Source organism: Cyprinodon tularosa, unplaced genomic scaffold (genome assembly GCF_016077235.1).
Source record: "Cyprinodon tularosa strain WSP-4 unplaced genomic scaffold, ASM1607723v1 ctg71, whole genome shotgun sequence".
NCBI lineage: Eukaryota > Metazoa > Chordata > Actinopteri > Cyprinodontiformes > Cyprinodontidae > Cyprinodon > Cyprinodon tularosa.
In genome coordinates, this window is record NW_024039463.1 from 3,721,177 (window position 1) to 3,747,611 (window position 26,435).

The following is a 26,435-nucleotide window of genomic DNA, read 5'->3' on the forward strand; positions in this document are numbered from 1 at the left end:
TTTTGCATCTTGTTTAAAATGTAGAAAAGATATTCTGAGAAAGATACACTTATTAGGCATGATTTAGGCACATACACAACACACACACACACAGAGACTCAATGCTTCCCCACCTCCCCTCGCTCTGTCTCTCATCACTACATTATCCTAAATGAACTGTCCAAGGGGCTTTAGCTCTCTGAGCTCAGTGCTGCAGAAGTCTAGGAGAATGAGAGAATGTGCGAGCTAGTTTGGGAAATGATGAAAGGAAATGTCGGGTAATGACCAAGGCCTTGCCTCTCCTCATCTCTGCTTGATCCTCAAATGTTTTCAGAATCCTTGTGGCACCTTCAGCACCACCTCTCTAAAAGAGCTCCTGGAGGACTGAAGAAGTTAGCAAAACCACTTCTTCCTACAAAGCTTGCATCAACAACGCCAGCCAATACTGTAGAGATCCCAACACTCGTTTTCCCCCTGTGGTGATGTGCAAGCCTCCCATTAGTCTACGAAGCCCTAACTCTGGGCTGAGATGTTTTTGTGGTGTGTGCCAGTGCTTTCCTGTGTATTAGTCGGCTCGCCTAAAAAAGCGGTGGAAGAGACATGAAGGTGGGGGGTTGGGGTAAAACACTCTGGAGAATTGCATCCCATTCTGTTTTTCTCCTCTCTTCTTTTTCTTTATACAAGAGATGTCTCTTCTCAGTTAAAAGGCTGTGTTTCTCAACACCATTTCAATGAGCTGACACCCCGACTGTGAGGTGTTGAAATTGGCAAAAAACATTGTCAGCGCGCAGTGTTGTGGTGCCAGGGAACTCCAAAAGTACAACATGAAAGGGCTGATTTTTTTTATTATTATTTTCTTTATTTTGTGTATGTGGGATGGTACGTTACTGACAACATCGCCCCTCTTTTACTTATTGCTGACTTCACCCGAGGAGATGAATAATTTGCAAATGGGCAAACATGCTTTGTTTGTTGTACACTCTGACTGTATTTGCTTTTTATCACATTGTGTTGCTTTGTTTCTAAAGCTAAATAAGAAAAAAACAAAGCATAAGTACCGTAATAGTAGCATTTTTTTTTAGACACCCCATAGGTATTGATGTAAATCCCATCAATGCCTCTTACTTGTATCAGTAACTGGTGGCCATTGGAAACATTGAACCTGTTGGGATCCAAGGTTTGCCCTCCAGAGGGCGGTGTGGATCCCATTCTGTAGCTTCTGTTTCTGTTTGGATCCCTTCCTGTGAGCTTCTTTTCCTGTTGGGATCCAGAGGTTGCCCACCAGAGGGCGATGTGGATCCTTCTCCTGGGAGCTGGTTCTCAGCGCACAGCTGTTTCCCATCAGCTCTGCTCATTAACCTCTCCCCATATAAGCTGTGTGACAGCTTCACTCTGAGCCGGATCGTAGCATGTGTTACCCACAGCCATGTTCAGCCTTGTGTTTCCTAGCCATGTGTTCCCAAGCCATGTAGCATGTCTTGCCATGTTAGCCACGTTTTGCCACGCCCTGCCATGTCCGTTTCCTGTGTTACTCTGCCTGCCTGAACCAGCGAACCCGTGAGTTTTCAGTTTAGTTTTTGATCCCTGAGTTTAACCTGTTTTCTGTCCTCTCTGCCTTCCAGGGCAGATTACCAGTGTTCATAAATAAATATTGGACTTTATCCTGCCTCTGAGTCTGTGAGTTCTGCATCCTTGGGCTAGCAAACCAACCACGCATCATGACACAACGATCCGGCCAACAAGCTAGCCCAGCAGACTCCATCCACGCTCACCTGGTGGGGCCCGCTCGGCGCAGTCTGCTGCCTCCCAAGTGGGAGGCGCAGCTGCAACACTACCATGAGTTATTGGCCTCCTTAGCCCCTGAGCCCGCTTCGTGCCTTCCAGAGTCCCCTGAGCAGCTCTTAAGGAGGCGGATGCACCGGAGTTTAGGGAATTACCTTCGAGAGGTGGAGACGGAGCTGAGACGAGTCGACGAGGAGCGGATTCGTTTTGTGCAGGAGATGAGGGGGCGTCTAGGGATCCCTGCTCCTGATTCGAAGCCGCAATGGGCGGCCTCCTCAGTCCCTGATTCGGAACCGCGACCGGCAGCCACCTGTCTACCTGTGGAGCCACAATCGATGGTCTCCCCAGCTTCTGGGGTGGAGCCGCAGTCGGCGGTTTACTCTGAGCCTCCTCCTGTGGAACCACAGTCAGTGGTTTCCCCAGCTCCTGATGCGGAGCCGCAATGGGCGGCTTCCTCTGTTCCTGACCGGGTGCCGCAATCGACGGGCTCCCCTGTTCCTGATGCGAAGCCGCAATCGGCGGGCTTCCCTGTTCCTGACCGGGAGCCGCAACCAGCGGGCTCCCCTGTTCCTGATGTGAAGCCGCAATGGGCGGCCTCTTCTGTTCCTTACCGGGAGCCGCAACTAGCGGGCTCCCCTGTTCCTGAAGTGAAGCCGCAATGGGCGGCCTCTTCTGTTCCTGATCCGGAGCCGCAATCGGCAGCCTCCTGTGTTCCTGTGGAGCCGCGATCGGTGGTCTCCCCTGCTCCTGGGGTGGAGCTGCAGTCGGCGGCTTCCTCTGGGCCTCCTCCTGAGCCACAGTCGTCGGTTGCTGCAGAGCCTGTTGCTGTGTCGCGGAAGCAGAGACGGCGTCCTACTCGGCGCTTCCCGCAGCAGCTGAGTCGGCGTCCTCCTCGGCGCTTCCCGCAGCAGCTGAGTCGGCGTCTTCCTCGTTGCTCCCCGCAGCAGCAGAGACGGCGTCCTCCTCGGCGCTTCCCGCAGCAGCTGAGTCGGCGTCCTCCTCCGCGCTTCCTGCTGCAGCAGAGAAGGCGTCCTCCTCCATGGCCCCTGCAGCTTCTGAGACACCGGTCACACGGCCGGCCACCTGAGACTCTGCCTTTCCGCCGGCCCCACGGCCGGCAACCAGAGACTAAGCCTTGCTACCCGGCCCCACGGCCGGCCCCCTGAGACTAAGCCTTGCTACCCGGCCCCACGGCCGGTCCCCTGAGACTTTCCTGTCCTCGCCCACCCCGGGTGGGTTGTTTTTGATTTTTGGACATTGTCAGCGCGCAGTGTTGTGGTGCCAGGGAACTCCAAAAGTACAACATGAAAGGGCTGATTTTTTTTATTATTATTTTCTTTATTTTGTGTATGTGGGATGGTACGTTACTGACAACATCGCCCCTCTTTTACTTATTGCTGACTTCACCCGAGGAGATGAATAATTTGCAAATGGGCAAACATGCTTTGTTTGTTGTACACTCTGACTGTATTTGCTTTTTATCACATTGTGTTGCTTTGTTTCTAAAGCTAAATAAGAAAAAAACAAAGCATAAGTACCGTAATAGTAGCATTTTTTTTTAGACACCCCATAGGTATTGATGTAAATCCCATCAATGCCTCTTACTTGTATCAGTAACTGGTGGCCATTGGAAACATTGAACCTGTTGGGATCCAAGGTTTGCCCTCCAGAGGGCGGTGTGGATCCCATTCTGTAGCTTCTGTTTCTGTTTGGATCCCTTCCTGTGAGCTTCTTTTCCTGTTGGGATCCAGAGGTTGCCCACCAGAGGGCGATGTGGATCCTTCTCCTGGGAGCTGGTTCTCAGCGCACAGCTGTTTCCCATCAGCTCTGCTCATTAACCTCTCCCCATATAAGCTGTGTGACAGCTTCACTCTGAGCCGGATCGTAGCATGTGTTACCCACAGCCATGTTCAGCCTTGTGTTTCCTAGCCATGTGTTCCCAAGCCATGTAGCATGTCTTACCATGTTAGCCACGTTTTGCCACGCCCTGCCATGTCCGTTTCCTGTGTTACTCTGCCTGCCTGAACCAGCGAACCCGTGAGTTTTCAGTTTAGTTTTTGATCCCTGAGTTTAACCTGTTTTCTGTCCTCTCTGCCTTCCAGGGCAGATTACCAGTGTTCATAAATAAATATTGGACTTTATCCTGCCTCTGAGTCTGTGAGTTCTGCATCCTTGGGCTAGCAAACCAACCACGCATCATGACAGAACCTATGTTTTTAGTTTTGTGGCATGGTATAATATCCTGCTGGAAATAAACATAAGAAAGATGAGTGCATTGTGGGCAAAAAGCATTTTATGTTGTGAAATTATATAAATTATTCTATCAATCTCAGTTGCCAAGGACTGTTTAGATGCAATAATTAGGGATCTAGTCACAATTTATTGAAATATAGTTTTTTTAACAGTATTTGGTCACTATATAGATTTTACCGTTCTTTATTTTGACAACTAGAAGATTGGAAAGTTCTGAAAGAGCAGCGGGTTACTTCAAGCTATAGAAAAGGGAAAAATGATAAGAAAAAGGAATGGTCATCATCACAGTATTTAATAACTATTATGTAATTTTATATTTTTCCCAATATGATGCTGCCACATCTATGCTATTGGTTCTTTTTTATCATAAAAAACAAGTTTGTCAATTCTACTCTGACAAGAAGGCATTTTTGTCCAAAAAGCTCCTCCTAATGGATGCTTTATTTTTTATTATCATTTATTGTAAACCAGAGAGGATGATGTGTGTTTCTGGAAAAACTCAGACCAATCCTTCTACCTCCATAAACCCATTTAAAGTAAACTTTCTCTGTCATTCTGCGGATTGGTCTATACCCATTCTACTTTCCCAAAAGCATTAACTCACTGCCTTGTGATTGGCTTATTGTTTTTTGCTTTAAAGAACCCATTAAAAATGATTTGTGGATAAATTGGACAGTGACTGTGAAAATAAAAACTTACTTAAAAGCATTTTGTATTGTATGATGCATTCAGCCAACAGTTCTACTGCCTTGCTGCAGTGTAGCATGAGTTCATCTAAGCAGGCAGTTAGCTAAGCTCAGCTGATTAATAAATAAGCGTGCCATGGTCTTGGATCAGTGCACCTCTAATGCGCTAAGACTCTTCGCCTTGTTCCTGTTGCATCCGCTGTTTATTCTGCTCAGCATTGTAAATGCAGGGGAGGGGCGGAGTCCTGCTCTGTCTATCAGCACGTCGTAGGAATGTCTCAGCATGTAGTCATCAAATCCCGCTGTGGCACGAGCTCTGCTCACACAGCCGTATTTGTCTCTCCACATGGCCAGACGCAATTGGAAGTGAGCTCCCTGTAGCTCAGGCCCCCACCACCCCCAATTTATTTATTTTTTTCCTTTCCGTCCTCCCCTCCTTTTGCTTGTGTAAATTATATAAGTGCAAGGGAAGCATTGGAGAGGTGCACAGTACAGATCTTTTCCTAACCAGGGTAGTTAGCAGCGAATATAAGCCTACCATCCCGCCGTTGTGTGCCTTAGTACACTTTACCCACACCGTCTGCAATCTAAATGCATTTTTAACGAGGGGTTTCCACAGTAGCAGAGCCAGACATAGCAGATTACATGGGGTAGAAGGTTCAGCTCACTAAATGTCAGAAACTAACATCCATAAATGTGTTGTCTGTGTTCTGTGTAGCCGTTCAGGGAATTCCTCCACTAGCTCTGGGCTTTAGACCTTCTCATAAAATAACTACAGAGTAGAACTTTAAAACTCAGACCTAAAAGAAGATGAACAACGAAGACCAAAAAAACACTCAACTACAAAGATCGATTGATCTTTGCTCAAGGAGCTTTTCTGCCTGTAATATGTTTCTCATATGGAAATAGATTCTTAAGTAGAATATTTTATTACAGCAAAAGCAGAGCATCAAGCATCTTCACTTGCATTGTTAGGAATATGCTCATGTTTCCTTTGAATTTTTGTGTTTCAAATGTCCCCCTTGTTCTATAAACCTAATCTTTGCTATTAAGCTTATAGCCTAAAACACTGCATGCTACTTTATCTCAATCTAGCTTTTGTAGTGTTTTTTTTTTTCTATTTTTTTTTCTTTGGTCTGCACACAGGAACTTCAGCAATTAAGCTAAGATTATAGAAAAACCAATGCAGTTAGAGGTAACATTGCTTACAAGATATGTTTGAAAAGTATTCTTCTTGAATGACACTAGAATAAAACAACAAAAAAAAATTAGTTAGATGCACAAATTTGAATTTACCATGGGTTTCTGACATCCAGAAGCTTTTAGCATATTTCTTTCTGTATATTTGAGGACACTTAACTAATTAAATATTCGAGATAAATCCGATTACGGGTTTCCTATTATAGACCGAGCTTTTAGGTGTAGTCCCAAAACCTTCAATAGAATTCAGAGCAAGGCACTGGGAAGGTAAATCTAGAAGCCTCATTAGTACTTTCTAAAACAAATCTGGATTTGGGTTTATAATGATTTAATTTATTTTTAGGTTTAAACCATGTGACATTAACTGCCATGGTCAAAGGAAAGGAAATTGGTTAGGATGTTCGTGAATAGAAACCTAAAACCACCAAAGCTCAAGCCTATGACGAACTCCAGGAGGTCTAAGCTTTACATTGCCAGAGGTTGCTAACCATGATAATGATAAAAAATTTACTTAAGATTAGAGCTAGGAGTAGCTTCCGAATTGCCCACATTGAGAAAACGGTTAAATACTCCCTTGAGAAATGTGTTGTGAAATGAGGCAAGAACAGATCAATTAGTTCACATAAGCAATAATTATGTTTATAGGAATCAGTATGGGGCAAATTGTAAACGCTTTGAAGCACAATAGTTGTGGCATCATGCTGTTGCTCTTTTTTTACAAGCAGAATGGATGGAAAAATGGAGGAGGCTCCTAATTATTCATCTTTTTTAAAGCAAAACATCTAACCCATAAACCTTGCACACAATTGAAGAGTTTGATGGTTCCAAACAGACTTTACAACTCGGCTAAAGGTTAAATATTAAGCTTCCAATGTTCAAGAGTCCTCAAAGTGTCTAAATAATTGAGCGGATCAATTCACCATGTTGTATTAAATCAAACATTGTGACTATTTTGTTGTATGATAGTAAAGTGGAATCAGGCAAGACAATTACAACCAAAAAGTTTTATTAACAAAAAATTAAACTTGCTAAAATACAAAGGATGAAATATTTTTATTTTGGTGGTCAAAACATGAACCAAGAATAAAACTTAAAATTACTGAATACAAAGCATCAAATGTAACAAAGACAGTAATAACCCTTAGAAATATGTGATTTACTTGTACTGCTTTTTTATTGTTTTTTTTTCTTTCTATATATATATATATATATATATATATATATATATATATATATATATATATATATATATATAAATCGAACCTGGTAATAATTGTAAAATCTGGTAAAAACATTTAAACACGTTTTTAAGATGAATTTGTTTTATTAGCACTTAAAAAAACACAACAAAGGTGTACAATTTGTGTCATTCATGTTCATGCAAGTGTACACAACAGCTGCAATTCAGGTGTTGGATACAAGTATTGGATGAAGTCCAAAGTCTGCTCTGCATCTGATGGCCAGCTTTAACAGTTGCTCCGCTGTATCTCTGTAGATTGAAAGAGAGGTCAGCGGCATTTATGTCCTCCTGCTCATCCCTGTGGTCTGTTAAACAGCACGAGATGCTAAGTATGTCCTATCTGCCAGCCGGTAATCAATAGGCACTCTTCACGCGGCGCTGAGTTTGTCTGGCCTCTGATGAGTAATTAAAGAGAACGCTTGCTGCACACAGTCATAATGACTAATGTTGTTTAAGCAATGCCTCTTGAGGACAAATCAATACTTCTTATTTCTCTCATCTTCTCATTTACACTCTCCACCCGCCTCTACTATTTTTGCTGCATGTTGTGCGTGTCTGTGTTTATGAAGGCAGACATCCTCCTTAGTGCTTGTAGGTCACTAGGTCAGTGTGCCATGGCAATGACGCTTACACATTTTGACAGCCCAAGAGAGAAAAACAAAACACAGAGAAAAAAAAAAAAAAAAAGAAAACAAACAATAACTTATCTAACAGTAATGTGCAGATTTATCCTAATATGTCTATATTTGGGGAATATTTGTTCTATGGGGTACTTATGGTGTATAAAATAAAATTGCATGTATCAGTTCGGACTGTATGCCCTATTATCTCGAACAGAAGATACAATGGTAAGAGAGAATTACCATGCGTGGAAATGAGGCATAGTGAGTAACAGCTACATACAGTAGCACCTTTGTACCATATTAAATTCTCATAATTGAATAAAACATGGACGTGCTCTGAACATCCCCTGAAAGGAAAGCGGTAGTCACTAAAGCATAGAAAGAGCACTCAGTAAAGAATTGCAAATGAATAAGTGATGAGGAACAAACGAAGTGTGGTATGGGAGAAATAGGGAGTGATTTACTCTATAAAAATACTCAAGACGAAGGTGAGTGAATGGTAAAGGAAAATAAATCGTATAAAGCATGGTTGTTTTAAAATGCCTGATCTAATTTCCTGTTGATTTTAAACACCAGATTTTCCAAAAGTATCTTATATATTTGACCAAGAAAAAATTCTTAGCTGACAATTTTTGAGTTTCAAAGACACAGAAGGGAGGAAGGAAGAGAGAGTAGGAAGGAAAGCTTGGAAAGGAGCTACTCTGAGATATGCTAAAGGCCCTTGGCAGCATTAGTGAAAGGCCTGGGAGGTTAGGAAACATCAAATCAATGCATTGTAATGTGAATTGACTGCTGACTTTGATCATCTGCCTTGGGAGTGCTTTAGCATTGAGTGCTGTCACAGTGGCTGGGTTAAGCAAATATGGCATGGGTCTGAAATGGAGGGAAAGAGACGGGTTCAAATGAGAGTGAGAAAAATGGAATGTATTGCACCCAACTGTCAAAAAGGAATAATAGGTATATTAAAATTCTATGGGTTCTTGGTAAATAGCATAGTGATGATGATACACATGATTAAATATAGTTGTAGATTTGAGATGTGAGAGGAGTGAAATTCGGTTTGGATTCTTTTGTCCACACTTTGTAAAAAGAAAAAAAGTTGGTGATATATAGAAATTCATCACAAACAAAAATAATATCAGTAGTATTGTATTTTATCAGTTATAGAAGGGGAAATAGTATTAGTAACTAGAAAAGCTCTCAGAGAATGCAGACCTCCGTCAAGCAGCAAATTTTGCCCCAAATTGCTAATGATCTGTATTGTTACTAAATTTAAAGGAATCTTTTCTTGGCATGAGACACACCTCTAGTAAAAAAAAAAAGTACATTAACTCTGTTTGTAGTGAGTTAAGTCTCAGTGACCATTAGAAAAAAATACAACCTCTAAAATGTGTAATATTTACAGATACATTTTTTAAAGATTTTTAAGATCTTAATTGCAATTAAATAACTTTGGTCCTCTTACTAGAGAAATTTGTCACAGATCAGAACAGAGGACCAAGTATTCAGGCAAGACAGAATGTGGGATTACTCAAAAAATGTTCATTAAGAACTGGAGAATCTAGTGTCTATCACAGGGAAACTGCAGGAAGAAAACAACGGTCAGTGACCACGTGAATCTAAAGGAGGCAGATTATAAACGTGAGTAACTAACCTGGTTTACAAGTTCCATCCATGCCCGGAGAATAAGGTAGGATCCAGCCAACAGGATGTTGCGGGTGCCATCCAGAGAGTTGCAGATGTTGCAGCCCTGCAGAAAGGAGAATAAGCAGGAGTCCGAAGACAGGTCAGGCAAACAGATAAGAACAGGACCAGGCAAACTCAACGTTCCAGGAAATCCAAAGGCAGGTCAGGCAAACAGATCAGAACAAGAACAGGCGGGCTCAGAGGTCGAGGAGTCCAAAGACTGTTCAGGCGAAAAATTCCGATGAGAACAGGCAGCCTCAGTGGTTGAGAAGCAGAACAGGTCAGGATCAGTAAATCAGAAACACCAAGGTACACTCAAAACACTCTCACCACTAGCTAGAGAGAACAAGAATAATCTAGCACTGATGACTGGATGCATACACCTTAAATAGTGGCAGGAGTAGGTGGATCAGCTGAGAGGCCATGGCCCGAAGGGATCTGTTTTGCTTTTACAGACACTAAGCAACTTTAAGGAGAGTGGCAGTAGCTCTGCCAAACACACTACAAATGTGTAGACTGCTTCACAGCATATGTCACTTCTTCCTTTTCCCATTTATTATAAAGACGGAAGTTGATGCAACTGAATTTTCCTGAGAGACGGTATATTCAGTACTTGAGTTGAGGGGAGATGAGGGGGATGGCATTCCCCCTTCTTAAAAAAAATCCCTTTTTAAATGACCATCCCCCCATACCATCCTCTGTGACATTTTATTACTGAATGTGTACCATTTCTACTATATTTTAACAGTAATGGCAATTATTGCCCTTTCAACATTTGGGGGGCTGTGGGGTTACGAGTAGCCTGAGCAAAATAAATAAAATCAAAGAAGTGGCCTACCATGAATATGAGGCTAATCCCAGTAGGAGATTTGTCCTCTGCATTTGTCCCTAACTGTGTAGGGGCAGTGATAGCCATGCCAGTCCAGGGACTGACTCCAGTTCTACTGTAAGGTGCCTTGGTCAAGGTCAATGACTGGCGTACCTAACATGTAACAACCATACCATGCATATTGATCTATGTTAATAGACTATATTAATTAGGTTATATGTTCTTTCAAAAATTACACCATCCCCTTTCTTTTTTTTTTTTTTTTTTTACAACTAGACTACTGGCTATATTCGTGCAAATTGTGCAGGGTTGATATTCAGGCAATGTGACACCTTCCTGCTGGGATCTATACGTATCAAACGTAACCTTATTTTTTTCAGTTTTAAGGCTGTTAAGCTAACTTATTTAGCATTAGCTGCACAGCACCCAACTTGTGTTTTCATTTTTCCTTTTGCCTCTACTCAAAATATATACCTGTTTTGCCCCTGTATGCCTTTCAAAAATCCAAAATAAACATACATTAAAGAGTTGCTGCTCCTTGAATGTTCAAATGTCCCATCCATCCATCCATCCATCCATCCATCCATCCATCCATCCATCTTCCCCTGCTTTACCCATCATGTGCTGGGTGGGGCTGTGTCGTACAGTATCTCTATCAGTTTATGGGCGAAAGGTGTGGTCGCCCATCTGTCAAAAGTCAAGGTTACTTTTCATTGCTCTCTGTAAATCATAGGTGGCACTAAGTTGTTGGACATATTCACATCCCTGAGTTGCGAAAAGCATTGTAACCAAGCATCTTTTTTTTAAGCAATGGTAAAAGGTATCAACCGTCAGATCATGTTTTAAAATGTGTAGACATGTATTTGTAGACCTGTTGTTTATTTTGCCAGTAAAAACTGCAGTAGTCAGAAAAAAGAAAAAAAAAATTTTTTAGCCCATGTAGAGTTAACTGTATTGCTTCAAGGACAGCTGAACTCCTCCACTCGGGGCTCTCCTCCAAAATGATGGGTCAGCCATGCTTAGTGTCAAAAGCTGCTGATACCCCAGCTCTGAAAGTGGAAATGCTCTTAAGCCTTTCTCATATAATGGAGTGGCCAGTCTAATCTTGCCCTTTCTGAGTAAGAGCAGGTAAGGAGTGTTTACCACAGTGCTCTTACTCTTTGCTTTTGCACGGTAGCATCCAGATTACAGTGTGGTGCAACAGAGGTGCACCATCCTGGCATCCTTTTTCCCACACTTGCTTGTCATTTTATATCCACCCATCTCTTTTCTGTCACGTATACCTCAAGTGGGGTAGTGCGGGATGCTGGTGCCTTTCTCCAGCTGTCTATGGGCGAGAGGCAGGGTACACCCTGGACAGGTTGCCAGTCTATCGCAGAGCAACACAGAAACAAAGAGGACAGTCAACCATTCACACACACACTCACACCTAAGAAGAATTTAGAGAAGCTAATTAACCTAACAGTCATGTTTTTGGACTGTGGGAGGAAGCCGGAGTACCCGGAGAGAACCCACGCATGCAGAGGGAGACATGCAAACTCCATGCAGAAAGACCTCAGGCCGGGAATCGAACCCAGAACTTTCTTACCCACTGCACCACTGAGCAGCCATCATTTTATATATTTAGGTACACTAAATATACTGCTAGCTGCATTTGTGTGGACATAAACGTCTTGTTGATCAATCAGAGGTTAAAGAATAGTATGTGATAGTATCCATCACAGCAACATGTCTTGAGAGAGATACAGCAGCTCAAGTCTACAACAGTTACTAAACCTGTGTAAACTGATAAAGTAAGAATGAGATATCTTAGACGAAGAGCCTAACAGACAAATGCTGTGTGGTTAAACCACTGTGACAAAGAAAATAAGAGGGAGAGGGAGATTCCTTGAGTCAAGCCGGTGCAGCAGAGAAAAGCCCAAAACCTCTTGTCACTGTGGTGAAAGAATAGCAAGACGACCCATAGGTATTGGGCTGCTAGGTGCATCTCCTAACAAGCTGACTGTTCAAAGGGTTTTTAGTGCTCTAGAGAACATGAAAGGCATGTTTAAAAATTTAAAAGCCCGATCTGTTCCAGTGCTGTGGAGCGGCAGAGGGAAGCAGATTTTTACGTCGCCAAAATTCCCTGGTTGCTTGCTTTGTAAATTAATTAAGATGTTTATGACAGCTGCTTGCACCTAATGGAATGCTTATAGAGTATGCTATTAATTATTACTGCCGGCCAAAGAGGCAAGGCTTTTATATTGCTGAGAATGTATGGCTGTGGTTGCATTATAGCTGTGGTTCCAGAGTCCACTCCTCTCTTTGTATCATTAGCCTCTGCACATATAGAAATGGACACATTTTATGTATATATATTCTAGGTGTAAACCCACATCTCAGTACCCAAAGCTGCTGGAAATTTTAATGCATATTTAAAAATGTATAGATTAAGTAGATGAACATTCCAGTTTTCATATGCTTAAGCAGTAACAAAGCTTATCATCTGCATTTCTTCCATTAAGCCAGCAGGCTACATTTTTTAATACTAGTCCAGATATTTTTTAGTGGCATTTTTGCTGTGAACTGTAACTGACCCTACATTCATTGCAGCAGTTTTCTCCCCTGCTGCTAACTTGGCTTCTGACTGAAAAAATACTTCATCCTTTTAGTACATAGTGAACAAGATCAGACTCCAGTCTGAGGGTTTAGATGCTAATAATTTGATCATAGCTCATTTTCACAACTTCTTAATGATATTATTTTTTGCAGCATCAAAATGCTTTTTATGCAAAATGCCAATTCTGTTAATTGAAATTAGTATTTTTATTTTTTTAAATAGTGTAGATTGATAAATTGGATGGAACATCTCTACCCTCTTATATAAGTTTCTGTGTCTTTAATGTAATTTTAATGTTGGATGTTGTAATAAATTCTAAGGTAAGTCTGATGGACTCCTCCATTCTATTAAGTTAACAATTCTTAGTGTAAGGGTTAGGAGGGAGTTTTCTATGTGGACTGAACAGATTAAAAAATAAATAAATAAAGCAATAAATAGATAAATATATTTCTTTAAACTTTTATGGCTTATGAATGCATTGCAGAATTAATGAACTTTTTAAATTTAAAACTCATTGTCTACTACTAGTGTTCATAATTTCTTTAGACAAAAAAAAATATATATAACATAATAATATCTTTTATTCATATAGTCTGTCGAAGTAGATGCATAAAGTAAAAAAAATATGTTATCTATCATGTTTTGCACACCGATGTTGAGGTACGGGATTTCTTTTTATATCTATCTACTGACAATTTGTCCTACCAGCTGTTCATGTAGTCATAAGTTATATTGTACCAAAACCTGACAAGACAATATCTCTGGAAGTGTACTTAAATGGCTGCTAAAATGCCTTTTTGATATGAGGGCTCTCAAGTTTAGCTCCTAATATGTTATTTAAAAGATAAGCATACAGACTTTATGGCTTTACATCACAGCCGAAACATCAGTATAGGAGCTAAGTCTGGAATCAAGATACTCCGGTCGGACAAACAAAAGGCTCAGCTCAACTCCCACGTTGCAGCATGTGGTGTAGATTTGTATCTCTCAATCCCCTCAGAAGTGAGGCATCATATCGCTGCTCTGCAGAGCTTCATCCCACTTTATTCTCTGATTAGGTTCACATAGAGATGCAGCAGGGAGGGAGGAGGCAACAAACTGAAGAACCCTCCACCTTTATCACAAGGGGCACAGTGTAAAGCATTTGTTGTCTTTCACCAACCTATTTATATTCTGCTCATTAGGAATTCTTATGGGTAAAGTTCTTTGTTGTTTGAACTTTAAAAAAGGTGGAAACTGTGATCTTTGTAGTATTTACCATGGTCCAGTTCAGAGCATCTCCTGTTATTAAATGTTCGTAATTACAGGGTATCCTTGCTCTAAGGAGGGGACTGGAAATAAATTAGTGGTTCCATGGATGAAATCCTTACAAATGGGACTCTGATATAGACAGAGCATGGCAATACTTAAAAAGGTTGCAAGTTTTAATTCTGAAATACATAAAAAATCGATGCATTGCTAGTGCAGACCATAGCTGTACTGAATCACAGTAGTAGTGCAATTGCTGGTCTGCCTCTGCCTCTCCTTCAGTTATATCTTCCAGTGCCTGAAGTGCCTTCATTCCATGCTCTCTGATTCTGTTCGTTAATGCAGAGAAGCAAAACCGACAAGTCTGATATTAATTAGTGGACTGACAGACATGTAATTCATCTCCAAGGAAGTTTTCATTACATGCGAGGCTTCAGAGGGGCAGTTTGCCTTATTGGCAAGTGCTTAGACCAGACCTAATGGGGCTGCAGCTTCCTCCCTTCTGAGCAATTACAGCCAAGTCCTTATCAGCTGAGCCACGAGTCCACTGTTATGGGACCTTCACTTCCAACACACTCTCATACAGTGATCCTTTCCCATAGGCCCATGTTCATTACACCGGTCGTCTGTACTGTGGTCTCTTGCACGGGAAATGAGACTGTATGAGTGATGATAATGACAGGTTTCCTGCATATTTTGAGTCAGCCTTTAAAGTAGGAATATTGGCTGATATTAGTTTGTCAGCAAATCTCTTGTCCACTTTTCCTCTTAGTGATTAAGAAGCAGGAATGAAGATAGTCACAAACAGTAAACCTTATCTAATCCATAATTGTACATATCCATTTTGAAAATATAAAAACTAGAACAAATGGAGTCAAAAGTAGTGACCAATTTTATTTCCTGAAGCACAAATGATTCAACTTCAGTTTGTTTTCATGAATATAAGATTCCCATTAATGTTAGGTTGAAACATTTTTTATTCATTTTCATGTCATATTTATTTACTTTTTCAGAACTCTGGACTTCTACTTCAATTGTCTGTTTAGTAGGTAATAGAAAATCATATCTGAGCAATGTTTTATCAGTTTACAACAATTATGTTAAAATTTTGGAACATTTAGCTTTTTTCTTCACAGAAACCAGAAACTTTTTATGCTTTTCTATGGTGCAATGTTTAAATAATGTTTTCTATTTTTTTAGGGGAGGGGATTTGGACAGATTAAAATTAAACTTTTCGATGTAGGTGCTGTAAAACACATGGTTTTAATCCAGATTCTGACTCCATTCATCCTTTTTTTTTCTTAAACAGTGTAAATAAAAGGATCAGCTTTTGCAAATATACAAAAAAAACCTTAAGAGTTACTTATTTGTACAGAGACTGCAGTGACTTTATCTTTTGAGGGTGCACAATAGAGTGACATGTACAACCTTCATAACTTAAGCATATACAATAAATTTTTAGCCCAGGTGGAATTACCACTCAGGGGAGTCGACACAACAGGTTCAAAAGTTTTACTGAGAACTGCAAAAGAGAGACTGTGAGCAACCTCCAGCAAAAGGATTAGGATCCTCTAAAGATAGAGAACAAGGTTACTGACGGGTCATACGGAGATGGATCTCAGATTGTGGGATCAGTATTTTGTTCAGAACTGTGAAGAGAGGAGTAGAAGAGAGGTTCCGTGGGGAAGGAGTGAATCGTTAACCCAGGCACAAAAACTAGTTCAAAACTGTGAGGTAAAAACAGGCAAAGGATCCAGGGGAGAACCAAGAGGCAAAAGTCAGGAGGCAGAGATCTGCAAGAAGGAGATTGTCTGGCATGGGAATGGCAGGAACAAGGAATCCATGGCACAGAAGAGAAGTTGAGATAAGGCAGCAGGCAAGGAACGCTGGACATCTACTCACAATAAGGTTTAAGATAATTTGGTAGCAGTAACTGGTTTGAGGGCAGGTAAAATTGGCAGGGAGCAGGTGGTAAGCAATAGCACTGATAAGAAGAGGCAGAGCTGCACAGGTGGAAAGATTAATGAATCATAATGCTGACAGAAGTAGAGCTGGATGTAAACAAAACAGTTACTTTACCAAGATCATGACACCAGGGGAGTTTTAGGATCTTGGTATAATTTTAATCTATGGGAGAAAGGTTATGTGGACCATTCCAGAAAGAGACAACCTCATTGTTGACCCCAGGACTATGAAATAGAAATGCTGTTGGTCGAATGTTAGTGTTAATCAAAAGTTAATGTTCAAATATAACTAAGATGCTCCTATGCAGGATGGAGATTACCAAAAATGTTTTGAAAAGAGAAAATATAGATAAGTTTGAATAATGTTATAATGTCACTATACAAGACAGATGTAGGACATTTCTCCTGTATAAAGTTGTATAACTAAGGACAGGGTGGTGCGGCCATGCTGTTCAACTCCATCACAGTGGTAAAAGCCAAGGTGCTGTGTTAAAAATATTTGTTTGTCCAAAAAGGTGCAGCCTGTAAGGACAAAAGATGTCATATGGATGTGTGACGTATGTCTATGAGCTTCACCAAGCACATTCAAAAGAGCATGAGAGAACAGCAACAATAGGAAGAAACAATGTCAGTAACAGAAACCTCACTCTTTTGGCCTTTTACCTATATTACCTACTGTAGTCTTACAGTATAATTACATTCACCACTGTTATTGTAGTTTTTCTTGTTTTGTATCCCTGAACACAGACATTTTAGTAATGAGTATTAATATAGCCTTGTTATAAACCCCATTTAGAGTATAGACAGATGTAGTGTTAATGAACTCAGTGAGTCTTGGCCATTATACAATGGAGTGGGTTCTTGGCTCTCAGCCAAGTAAACCTGCGCAGCAATTTCTTACCAATAAAAATATTTATCAGTGTTCCCTGTAGTACAGTTAAAATCCTGTCAGAGTCTTAACTCTTATTCTCAGCCATGCCTGCTGTTTTTGCCCCTGCTGAGCCATGTCAGTTCCTCTGCTCTGCTTTATAATTCACCAAGTAGCAACGTGGACCCACCTGGAGACGCTGAGGCCCTGCAACGTAGATTTGCTCCTTGGAGGATGTTGATCGTGAACCTTGGGGTCATTTGTTAGGGGGTGAAGTCCATGTGACATGAAACCTCGAGACAGTCAGGGCTTCTATGATTTCAGGGTCACCCTGATAATGTCATTCTTCCATTGGGACCCTCTACTTTCCTGCTTCTGCCTCACCAAGGCATGGTTAGTTGTATTTTTCCTGACCTTTCTACTTTTGTCTTCTCAAAGACAGTTGTGATGTCCTCTAAAACTAATTTGGATGTATATCTTCTATTTGGAGACAATTCCGTAGCGATGCATTGAAGTAACCTGTAGAGTCTCAGAGTGGTTGCTTTTAGTTAAAACCAATTAGAAATGACCAGAAATAACAGCGCCTGGAGACAAAGAAGTCATTTTTCTTTGAGCATCCCCGGAGAGTTGGCCTCTCCATGGATTAAGTGTTTTAGCATATTAGGGGGCAGCTGATTAGAATCGCTGTGCCTTTTTAATCGTTACATTTTTGCATCTCTAGTTTATAGCCACCTAATAGCAAGGACTAATTGTGTCACAGACATTTTTTTTTCTATGACATTGTATATTAAAAAAAACTGGCCTATACTGTACAAAGAGCCAACAGATCCTGTTATCGGTTTACCTTACATATCCCATGTCTTTTAATGATCTATTCTAACTCTTTCATGATGAGTTAGATTTTACTGCATTTAAGAGTCAATTTAGTATCTGGTTAAATTTAAAAATTCCTACCCCTGTTTACAGAGAAGCATCAGCATCAGTTGCTGTCTTTTGGGATGAAGCCCTAATTTTAAACAACCAATTGTGAGAAAACAACTTTTTTATGTGTGACAAGCTTTGACTTAACCTATGCTGAAAGTGACAATAAGATGATGCTTCAAAGTAGATACTGTTGCACACAAGTTCTATGATCAGCCTGTTGATGTGCAAGATTTCCAGCAGCTCTAGTTTCAAGCAGCTTTATATTGCTACAGGGAAACGTAACATTTATTACAAGTAGAAACAAGAAGAATATACTTACCATTTTTGTGCAATAACACGTGTGGACAAAATTGTTGGTGCCCCTTGTTTAATAAAAAAAAAATCATCAATGGTCACAGAAATAACTTGAATCTGACTAGTAATAATAAATAAAAATTTACTAAAAATAAAGTAAATTCAGACATTGCTTTTTAAACACGCTTAAACGGAATGATAAAACATGTACAAAACAGGCCAGGACAAAAGTTCTTGTATCCTTCAGTTAATATTTTGTTGCACAACATTTTGAGGCAATAACTGCAATGAAATGATTCCTGTAACAGTCAGTGAGATTTCTGCACCCCTCATCCCCCATTTTGGTCCACTCCAAATGAGCAAACTGCCACTTTTCAGACTGCATGTTTCAGCTCCTTCCAAAGATGCTCAATAGCATTTAGGTCAGGGCTTTTATAAGGCCTCTTCAGAATAGTCCAATGTTTTCTTAGCTTAGTGTTCTTAGCTGTATATTTTGGGTTATTATCCTGTTGCAAGACCCACGCCCTTCGACGGAGACCAAACTCTCTGACACTGGGCTGCACAGTTTTCTCTAGAATCCCCTGATATCCTTGAGATTACAGTGTGCCTTGCGAAGATTCCCTGTGCCAAATGAAGGAAAGCAGTCCCAGAACATAACAGACCCTCCTCCATGTTTTACAACAGAAACATGGAGCTGTTCTTTTCTTGATATGCTTTATTTTCCTATCTGTGAACATGTTGCTGATTTGTCTTAGCAAAAGTTCATTGTTTGTCTTATCTGTCCATAGGACATTCTCCTTGAAGCTTTTTGGCTTTTCAACATGTAATTTGGCCAGTCTGATTTTTTAGCATTTGAATGCTTATTATAATATGTACAAATCAATGCAAACTTTAAAACACATTTTACCACACAGCCAAAATGAATAACCCACCATTTTGTGTCTATAGTAGTGTCAATAGACTGATTACGCTGCAAAAACGATCCAGAAATAAGTCTAAAATAAAGTGTATTAGCCCTAATTAGAGCAGGTAAATAAGATTATTTGCATATGGAATGACCATTTTACTCTTAAAATAAGAAAATTAGAAAATATGCTACTTATTTAAATGTAAATTTTCTTGTTCCATTGGTAAATTACATCACTTACTTCCTTAGTTCAAGAAAAAAAATGCAGTTATTTAAAAAATAACTGGCTAATTGTAATAATAACTAAATGCTTTTATGAGATTTTTCAGGTTTAGAAATTTTTGATAAAATCCTGCAATGTGAACCCGGTCAGTGTATCTCTAACAACCTTCAGTCTAGCTTAAAAAAACATTGGTTACTGTCTACATGTTCTATTTCCTAATCTAAGAGGCCTTATTAACCAATTAAGCGTTGCATGTGTGTGCAGTTAGCATTCTCAAGGCCTGTATCAGTGACCCATAACTAGAGTGGGTGTATAGCAAGTCAGGATCAACACTGGTTCTTCCCTGAATTGGTACTGGTTATGTCCTTGTGTGCGGTGGGCGTGCAGTGATAGCATGTGGAGCAGGCGGCGGGAAGCAAGCCTCCCCTGTCTCCCCAGACTGAACAGTGAATGAGGATAAGTGAGGAGCGCCAGTCAATGAATCAAGCAGCAGGAAGGGAGCTGCCAGGGGGAGAGTGTGACGTCCCCACGGGAGAGGCCTCGCATTAGGAACTTCCTCGTCTGTGTGTTTCTGGCACAGGTTAAATGGATCGCTCCCATTAGCGTGCTGAGAGGACAGCTCCATTATATGAAGGAGACTGTAACTTTGAATGTCACGGTGCAACAACCCCAGAGCACGCATCGTCTACCAGGGAGGCAGGATGACAATAACCATCCATGATAATCATTCCCTGTCAGGCTTTAAGGAACCTGAAATTATGACGTACAGCCTGCCGTGGGCCTCAGACTTCATTACAGCGCTGTCACTTTGAGGTGTCTGAGATGGCATTGCGCTTCACAGCCGGCTGCAGCAATGTGACTTGCAAACCTCACTTTAACTCTCCTCCAGTCTAAGTGGCATGTTTACAGGATGTGTATACCCCCACCCACTCCATCCCTGTAGCTGGATGTGGTAGAGGTTAACCTAAAGTTGCCTGCATAGTACTTCTCTTCCCTCATTTCTCATGACAATACTTGCTGAATTGTTCACACATAGAAGAGAGAATATAACTGATCAAAGGCCATGCAATGACAGCTAGCCCTCCCTCCTCTGTGACAAAATTAAAATGCAGAGTTTAGTATTCAGCTTCAACTTCATAAAGACCATATGTAGTTTTGTATTAGTGCCCAAGATGTGCACATATTAATAAGAGGCATTTCGTAAGATATAAACATGTTTATGGCAGCTTGTTTGTCAGCAAAGGAGAGCTTCACCTCCAGAATGACCCCTGAACCTGTCATCCAGTGGGGAAGACGGGATTTGGCAGGCATTGCCAATGTCACTGCCCAGAGCAGACTCCTTCTTTCTCACCGCCTGACTCATTCATTGGCTTTTGTGGCCTCCTCTCCTTGCCACCTCCAATCAGGGAAATCTGAATGACACATAGGGGGTGAAGTCGGCTTTTTTACCACGCCTCCTGCTCTTTCAAACCTGTATGGCAACAGGCTAGATGATATTTCCTGTAGAAATGCAATGCAATTAACTTTGTGCCCCTGTAAAGATCAGTCAGCACTTTCTGTACAATATGATTCTATAATGTTGCAACACCTATGCTGCTCCAGCAGATTACAAAAAATTAACAATTTGTACTTTAGAATTTTTGTTATTCACATCTGAAACTCCTACTGTTGGTACAAACATTTGGCTCTTTCAAAACCTTTCCTTCTTTTACTTCTTCAAAAGGAAAATGTAAGTATTCTATATAATTACTTTGTGGTTAGTGTATTTTAATGAATTTTCTAAACCAATTTATATCAATATACCAAAATAAAAATAATACTGATGCCTGGTTATGTTTACCGGTAATTAGATTTAAACAATAGTTCTAAAGTAAAAGAAATTAACTTTAGATCTCCATATTCTAAATTGTTGGTATGTAAATTACCAATGTTGATATTGATAATTTTTTTTGATAGTATCTATTCAGCCACCCCCTTTTTAAAAAATATCATGCAACATACTATAAAGAATGAAATAAAGATATTGTCATTATTAAGTGCTCTATGGTTTCCTTAAGGCACTTTTGTGTTGTTTATTATCTTATTCATATTATATTGCAGTCTGCTGTGACGCCTTAGAGCCTACACTGCAAAAAATGTAAATCAAATTAAAATAAGTGCATTTTTTCTTGAAATGGGGGGGTAAGTGAGACATTTTGCCAGTGAAACGAGACAATTTACACTTAAAATAAGAAAAAAGAACTGCATTGTCTTACTTCAAGTGCATATTATGTAATTAACTTACTCTAAGAGTAAAAATACTCATTCCATTGGCAAACAATCTTGTTTTCCTGCTTTAAATTAAGAGTAACTTCACTTAATTTAAGAGATTTTCAATTATTTCTAGATAAATTTTGCAGTGTAAAGCCTTGGTTATTACTTATGTGGGCATTAATAATGTCAGAGTATCTTGTAAAATTGTTGTTTTAAGGAGTAAAGCAGATTTTATCTTAGCCTGAATTTTATTGTTCTGTTTTAATATCAATGGATTCATTATTTGTGAATATATATATATATATATATATATATATATATATATATATATATATATATATATATATATATATATATATATATATATATATATATATATATATCAACATTGGCTCTTTCATTCTAGGGAATTTAAATGAAAGACGAGTAATTCTCTAACAAGTAGGAGGAGCAAGTGACTGTGAGTGTGGTCTCTGTGGCTAACGATGGGCAACAACATTTGAACTGTATATGCTGTTCACACAAATGTTGATTTCCTCTATGATAAAAACATTTCACAAAGTGAATGGATGGTAACGGCTGTTGGATCTCTCATCAAGCATTGATTGATAGTGTCAATGCAAAGTTTCCTAATTCTTAAATGTAAAGTGAGATTTATTTTTATTTGTTTGTTTTTTTATGCTTTTGCACATTTACACCTGAAATGGATACAAACCTTTTTTTAAACGGCTGAGGTTTTTTTTGCTGGTTTGTTTTTGTTTGTTTTTTTGAGATTACAAGAGGCCGACAAAAATCCAGGAAAACACAGTCTATTTCTGTGTAATTCAGTAACCACTACACACACCAGCTGTGGTCTAAAAAAAAAAAATGTCCTACCTTGAAACAGAAACCGTTACAGTTTTTTTTTTTTTTCTTCTGTCTTGTTGTGCACCATATAGACACAGCTCGTCGTTAGTTCAACATCAGATCAAAATGAATTCCATGTCATTTCACTAAGGTGTTGATTTAAGGCAGCATTTTAGTTTATGTTTTCTTTGCATAAAGCTAAAGTTGAACCAAGCTGAAGTTTTTTTTGCCTGGAGCACAAGAACAATGTCGGAGCTGCATCAAAGACTGACAGCCCCTAGGTGACTCTCAAGCCCCCCGCCCCCACCTTCAACACACACAGATTCATATTTTCATCACTTATGGGGACATTTCAGTGATTTAATTTCATTTTATATTGCCTAACCCCAACACGTACCCTAACCCCAACCTGAACTGAAATCACACTTTAGTCCTCAAAGAAGAGAACTTTACCATATGAGGAAAAGGTTTTTGGTCCCCATAAGGACATAGGTCCCTATTACATGACTGTAAAAACAGATAAAAGTCCCCACACCATGATAATAACAAGTCCACACACTCCTCTTTTCTGCCTTGTGGAGTTGATATAATTTGTAGGTTTGTGCTATGTCCATAAAAGACTGAAGGGCTTATTTGTTTTCCCCCTCGTTGCTCTTTGACTTGCTTCCCCTTCCTACATGTTTGAAGCATCGTTATCTATGGCCAGACGCCTTTTTTTTCTCTTCCTGTTCTTCTGCGAGTTATTGAATCATGTCAAAATGCTGTCCCCTGAGTTTCAAATGCAGGCTGTAGAAAAAATTAGCCATTGCTTCCGCATGACAAGTGGGATCTATTATTGTGCTCTCTGTCCTGCATAGCATGAGTGTGCAACAGGGCCGTGGGGGACTTTGGTTAGCTCGGCGTTTGTCTGTGCCAGACTCCTGAGGCGTTAGACCGATGTTTCAGACAGGAGGAGTCACAGTACGATCTAAAGCAGCTGCTCAATGGGTCGACCCCCAAAAGACGTTATTATTAATATATCATTTAAGGTTTTTATTTTTATCCAAAGTTCTGAACACTGATAGATATTTACTACTGCATTACCTGGCATAAGAAAAGGCTACGCCTGACATGTGCTTTCAGATACAATATTTTTGCACTTGTCATTTTTTATTTTTTCTATAGATTGTATGGATTTATGGACACTTCGGTCAAAGTGCCTTCATTCCCCTTAGGCACTGAAGATTACTCATTTTCCCCGGCCTAATCAGTAGGCAGTGCATTAGTATTCCAAATGTTGTTTGTTTTTTATTTAAATTTCCTCTTTTGCTTGGAAATTATACTCATAACCACCTTGTGACAGTTTTTGATATAGCAAAAACCTTAACTGACAAACTAGCCAGCACACATACAGAGCCTGATCTTCATAGAATCAAAATAAAAGATGCCAAATTGACTGGGAAAAAAAAAACAAAAAACTGCTTGTGCAATAAGCGGCTATGTAGCTGTTGAACTATAGATACTGTGCGCACTAGGAGCACGATGAGCAAAAGCTTTGGTCCGCTCCATTAAAAGGAGCAAATTGTGGCCTTAAGAAAGGATGGGTTCTAAGCATTGGAGTTATATGTAATATTCATAATAATTGTTGAAAAATATAGAATAATCATTCTTATTATTGCTAGTATCTTATAATGCTACAAAAAGTAAAAAAAATGTTAAATATGTTCAAATTAAAATATGATAATAGGTTAAATTTAAAAAGATTTTAATTCACTCATAATAACTGAAAATGCTGCATTTTTCTGCTACTTCCTCCAACATACCTCTAATAAAGAAAAAATCACGGTTAGATTTACAGCAAGTTTACACTCTAAACTGCTTCAATTGATCAAAAATATGACAAAATATGATGGGCCCAAAATTATTTTATACAACTTAACTGTTTTCATCAAGAGTTTATAAAGAAACTATGAGGAAGAAAAGTAATCCCTCTCACCACAAGTTAAGATTACAGATTTTGACTTTCTCCCAAAATTTCTTTTATGGGCCGGATGTTCATATATATATATATATATATATATATATATATATATATATATATATATATATATATATATATATATATATATATATATGAATTTTAAAAGATGCATCGGTGTGCTTCTAACATTGAGGTGTGCCTCATGCCAAGGAACAATTAATTTCAATTTGGTATTTGGTAGTTTTAGCTTTAGGTGTAAATCACAATTTGGGGTATAATTTGCTGCTTGGCGGACAGGTCTGTTCTCTCCGAGTGCTTTTTTAGCTCATTTTGGTTTAACTGCATAAAGATTGTTTGGTTCTTGCTGCATTAATTCACAGTGGTCCGAGCAGATGCCTTTTTTCCCCACAAATAATCTACTTGTTTTTTGACAATCCAGATATGTTTACATGCATACAAAGTCTCTCTCTTCTTTTTGTCTTGTCTCTATTTGTATCACTGCCTCCTTTGTTACCACAATTGTAGAATTAATTAATTTGTACCCTAATTTGAATGTACTAATAAGAGATGCAAAAAAGGTGCTCAAAGTGGATGAATAATTTTGTAGGTATATTTTTTAATTTGCATATCTTCCACCCATAAGTTTGTAGGTTTTGGTCATTAGGATATGATCTTGTTATTCATGAAGGCACACTCACATAAACAAAACAAAACAAAAAATTTCACCTTGAATGTAGATAAGCTTTGCACATGCTTTTAAGTTTGCATTTGCGTTGTGTTTGATGATAAGGCACCGTATGTGGTGCTAAACTCCTGTAGTACAGATCGCTGAACAAGTCAACAGCATCAGTCTTTGCTGTGAATTTTTTTCAAGAAGCAAATTGAAGGTTGTCTGGCCAAATTGGATGATGGGTTTAGCTAAAAGCAGGACAATCATGGTTCAAAAGATGTGAGACCAGGTTGTCAAAACTGCAAATTGTGAAGTAAAAATGAGCACTGAGAGTTGATATGCAAGGAAGAAAGCGTTTTATTTTACTCTGCAGAGGAGAATGGCACAAAACAGCTGAATACAGCTGAGTGTGATTCTGAAGCATTCAGAAACATACCCCTACCCCTAGGACATAAATTTGCTCAGATAAACAACTGTATTCCGTTCACACCAGAAACAGTGACGGGAGAACGATAAGAGCATAAGTTTTGACCATAGCATGAAGGAGGCTTTATATGAACTCCTTATTTCTAATGACCTTCCCCTTACCCTTATCTAGAGTAGGGAGGGGAGACACCTGCTTTCTGTCCCCCTAAACAGTATAGCATAGTGAATGGTACAGAATTTCTCTATCATTACTTCTATTCAAACTAACATTTTATCACACAAAATAGGCCAAGGAAAAACCTTCATTCCACAAAATTTTTAATTGAAGCAACTTATTTAAAAAGAAATAACACATCCACAGTAGGTCCAGACCACAGTAGCCAAAGTTGGAATGAGAGCATGCGAGTGTGCCACCTACTCCCCAGGAGGAGTTAAACTTCTAGCTATCTCATTTAAAGTTCACCTTCTAGTTTCATTATTATTAATATAATTTTTGTAGATTTTGGAAAATATATATTTTAAAAAAATGATATTTCTGCCTTTTGTATTAGTGACTGTAGGCTTTAATATATTTCGTTTCATCTTTGCAGGTATCTCAGTCACAAAGAAGACACACACTTGTAAGTACTATTTTTTTTGTCTTCATTAGAAACTCTGAGTTGTTAAAGCTTTATGCAAAGCCCATCATTATGTGGGGAAAATGTCTCTTGTTTCATATAGATGGGCGATCCAGTGACTGTATTTGTCTCCCATCTGCTTATTTTTCAGTTTTGCCTGACACAGTAGATTTCCTTTCTGAAATCTATCTCACTCTCACTTCTTTGTATTTCTTCTCTTGTGTACTGTAAAGAAAATGATAACCCCGAGAGGAAATCAAAATGCTGTGCAGTCTTGTGACTTGCTAGATAATCATGCACATTTGTAGCAGACAGTGTGGTATAGCATCTCTTTGTTTTCTGCAAGATATTGCAGCTG

General features: G+C 39.4%; 1 protein-coding gene across 1 annotated transcript in view; it reads left to right on the forward strand.

The window, feature by feature from the left end:
* The window catches only part of roraa (RAR-related orphan receptor A, paralog a), a 274,495-nt gene that overhangs the window by 165,630 nt on the left and 82,430 nt on the right, over positions 1–26,435 (forward strand). Inside the window, exon 2 of the mRNA XM_038268872.1 lies at positions 26,051–26,080. Within this exon, the coding sequence (XP_038124800.1) occupies positions 26,051–26,080 (30 nt within the window). The remainder of the gene's footprint in view (positions 1–26,050; positions 26,081–26,435) is intronic.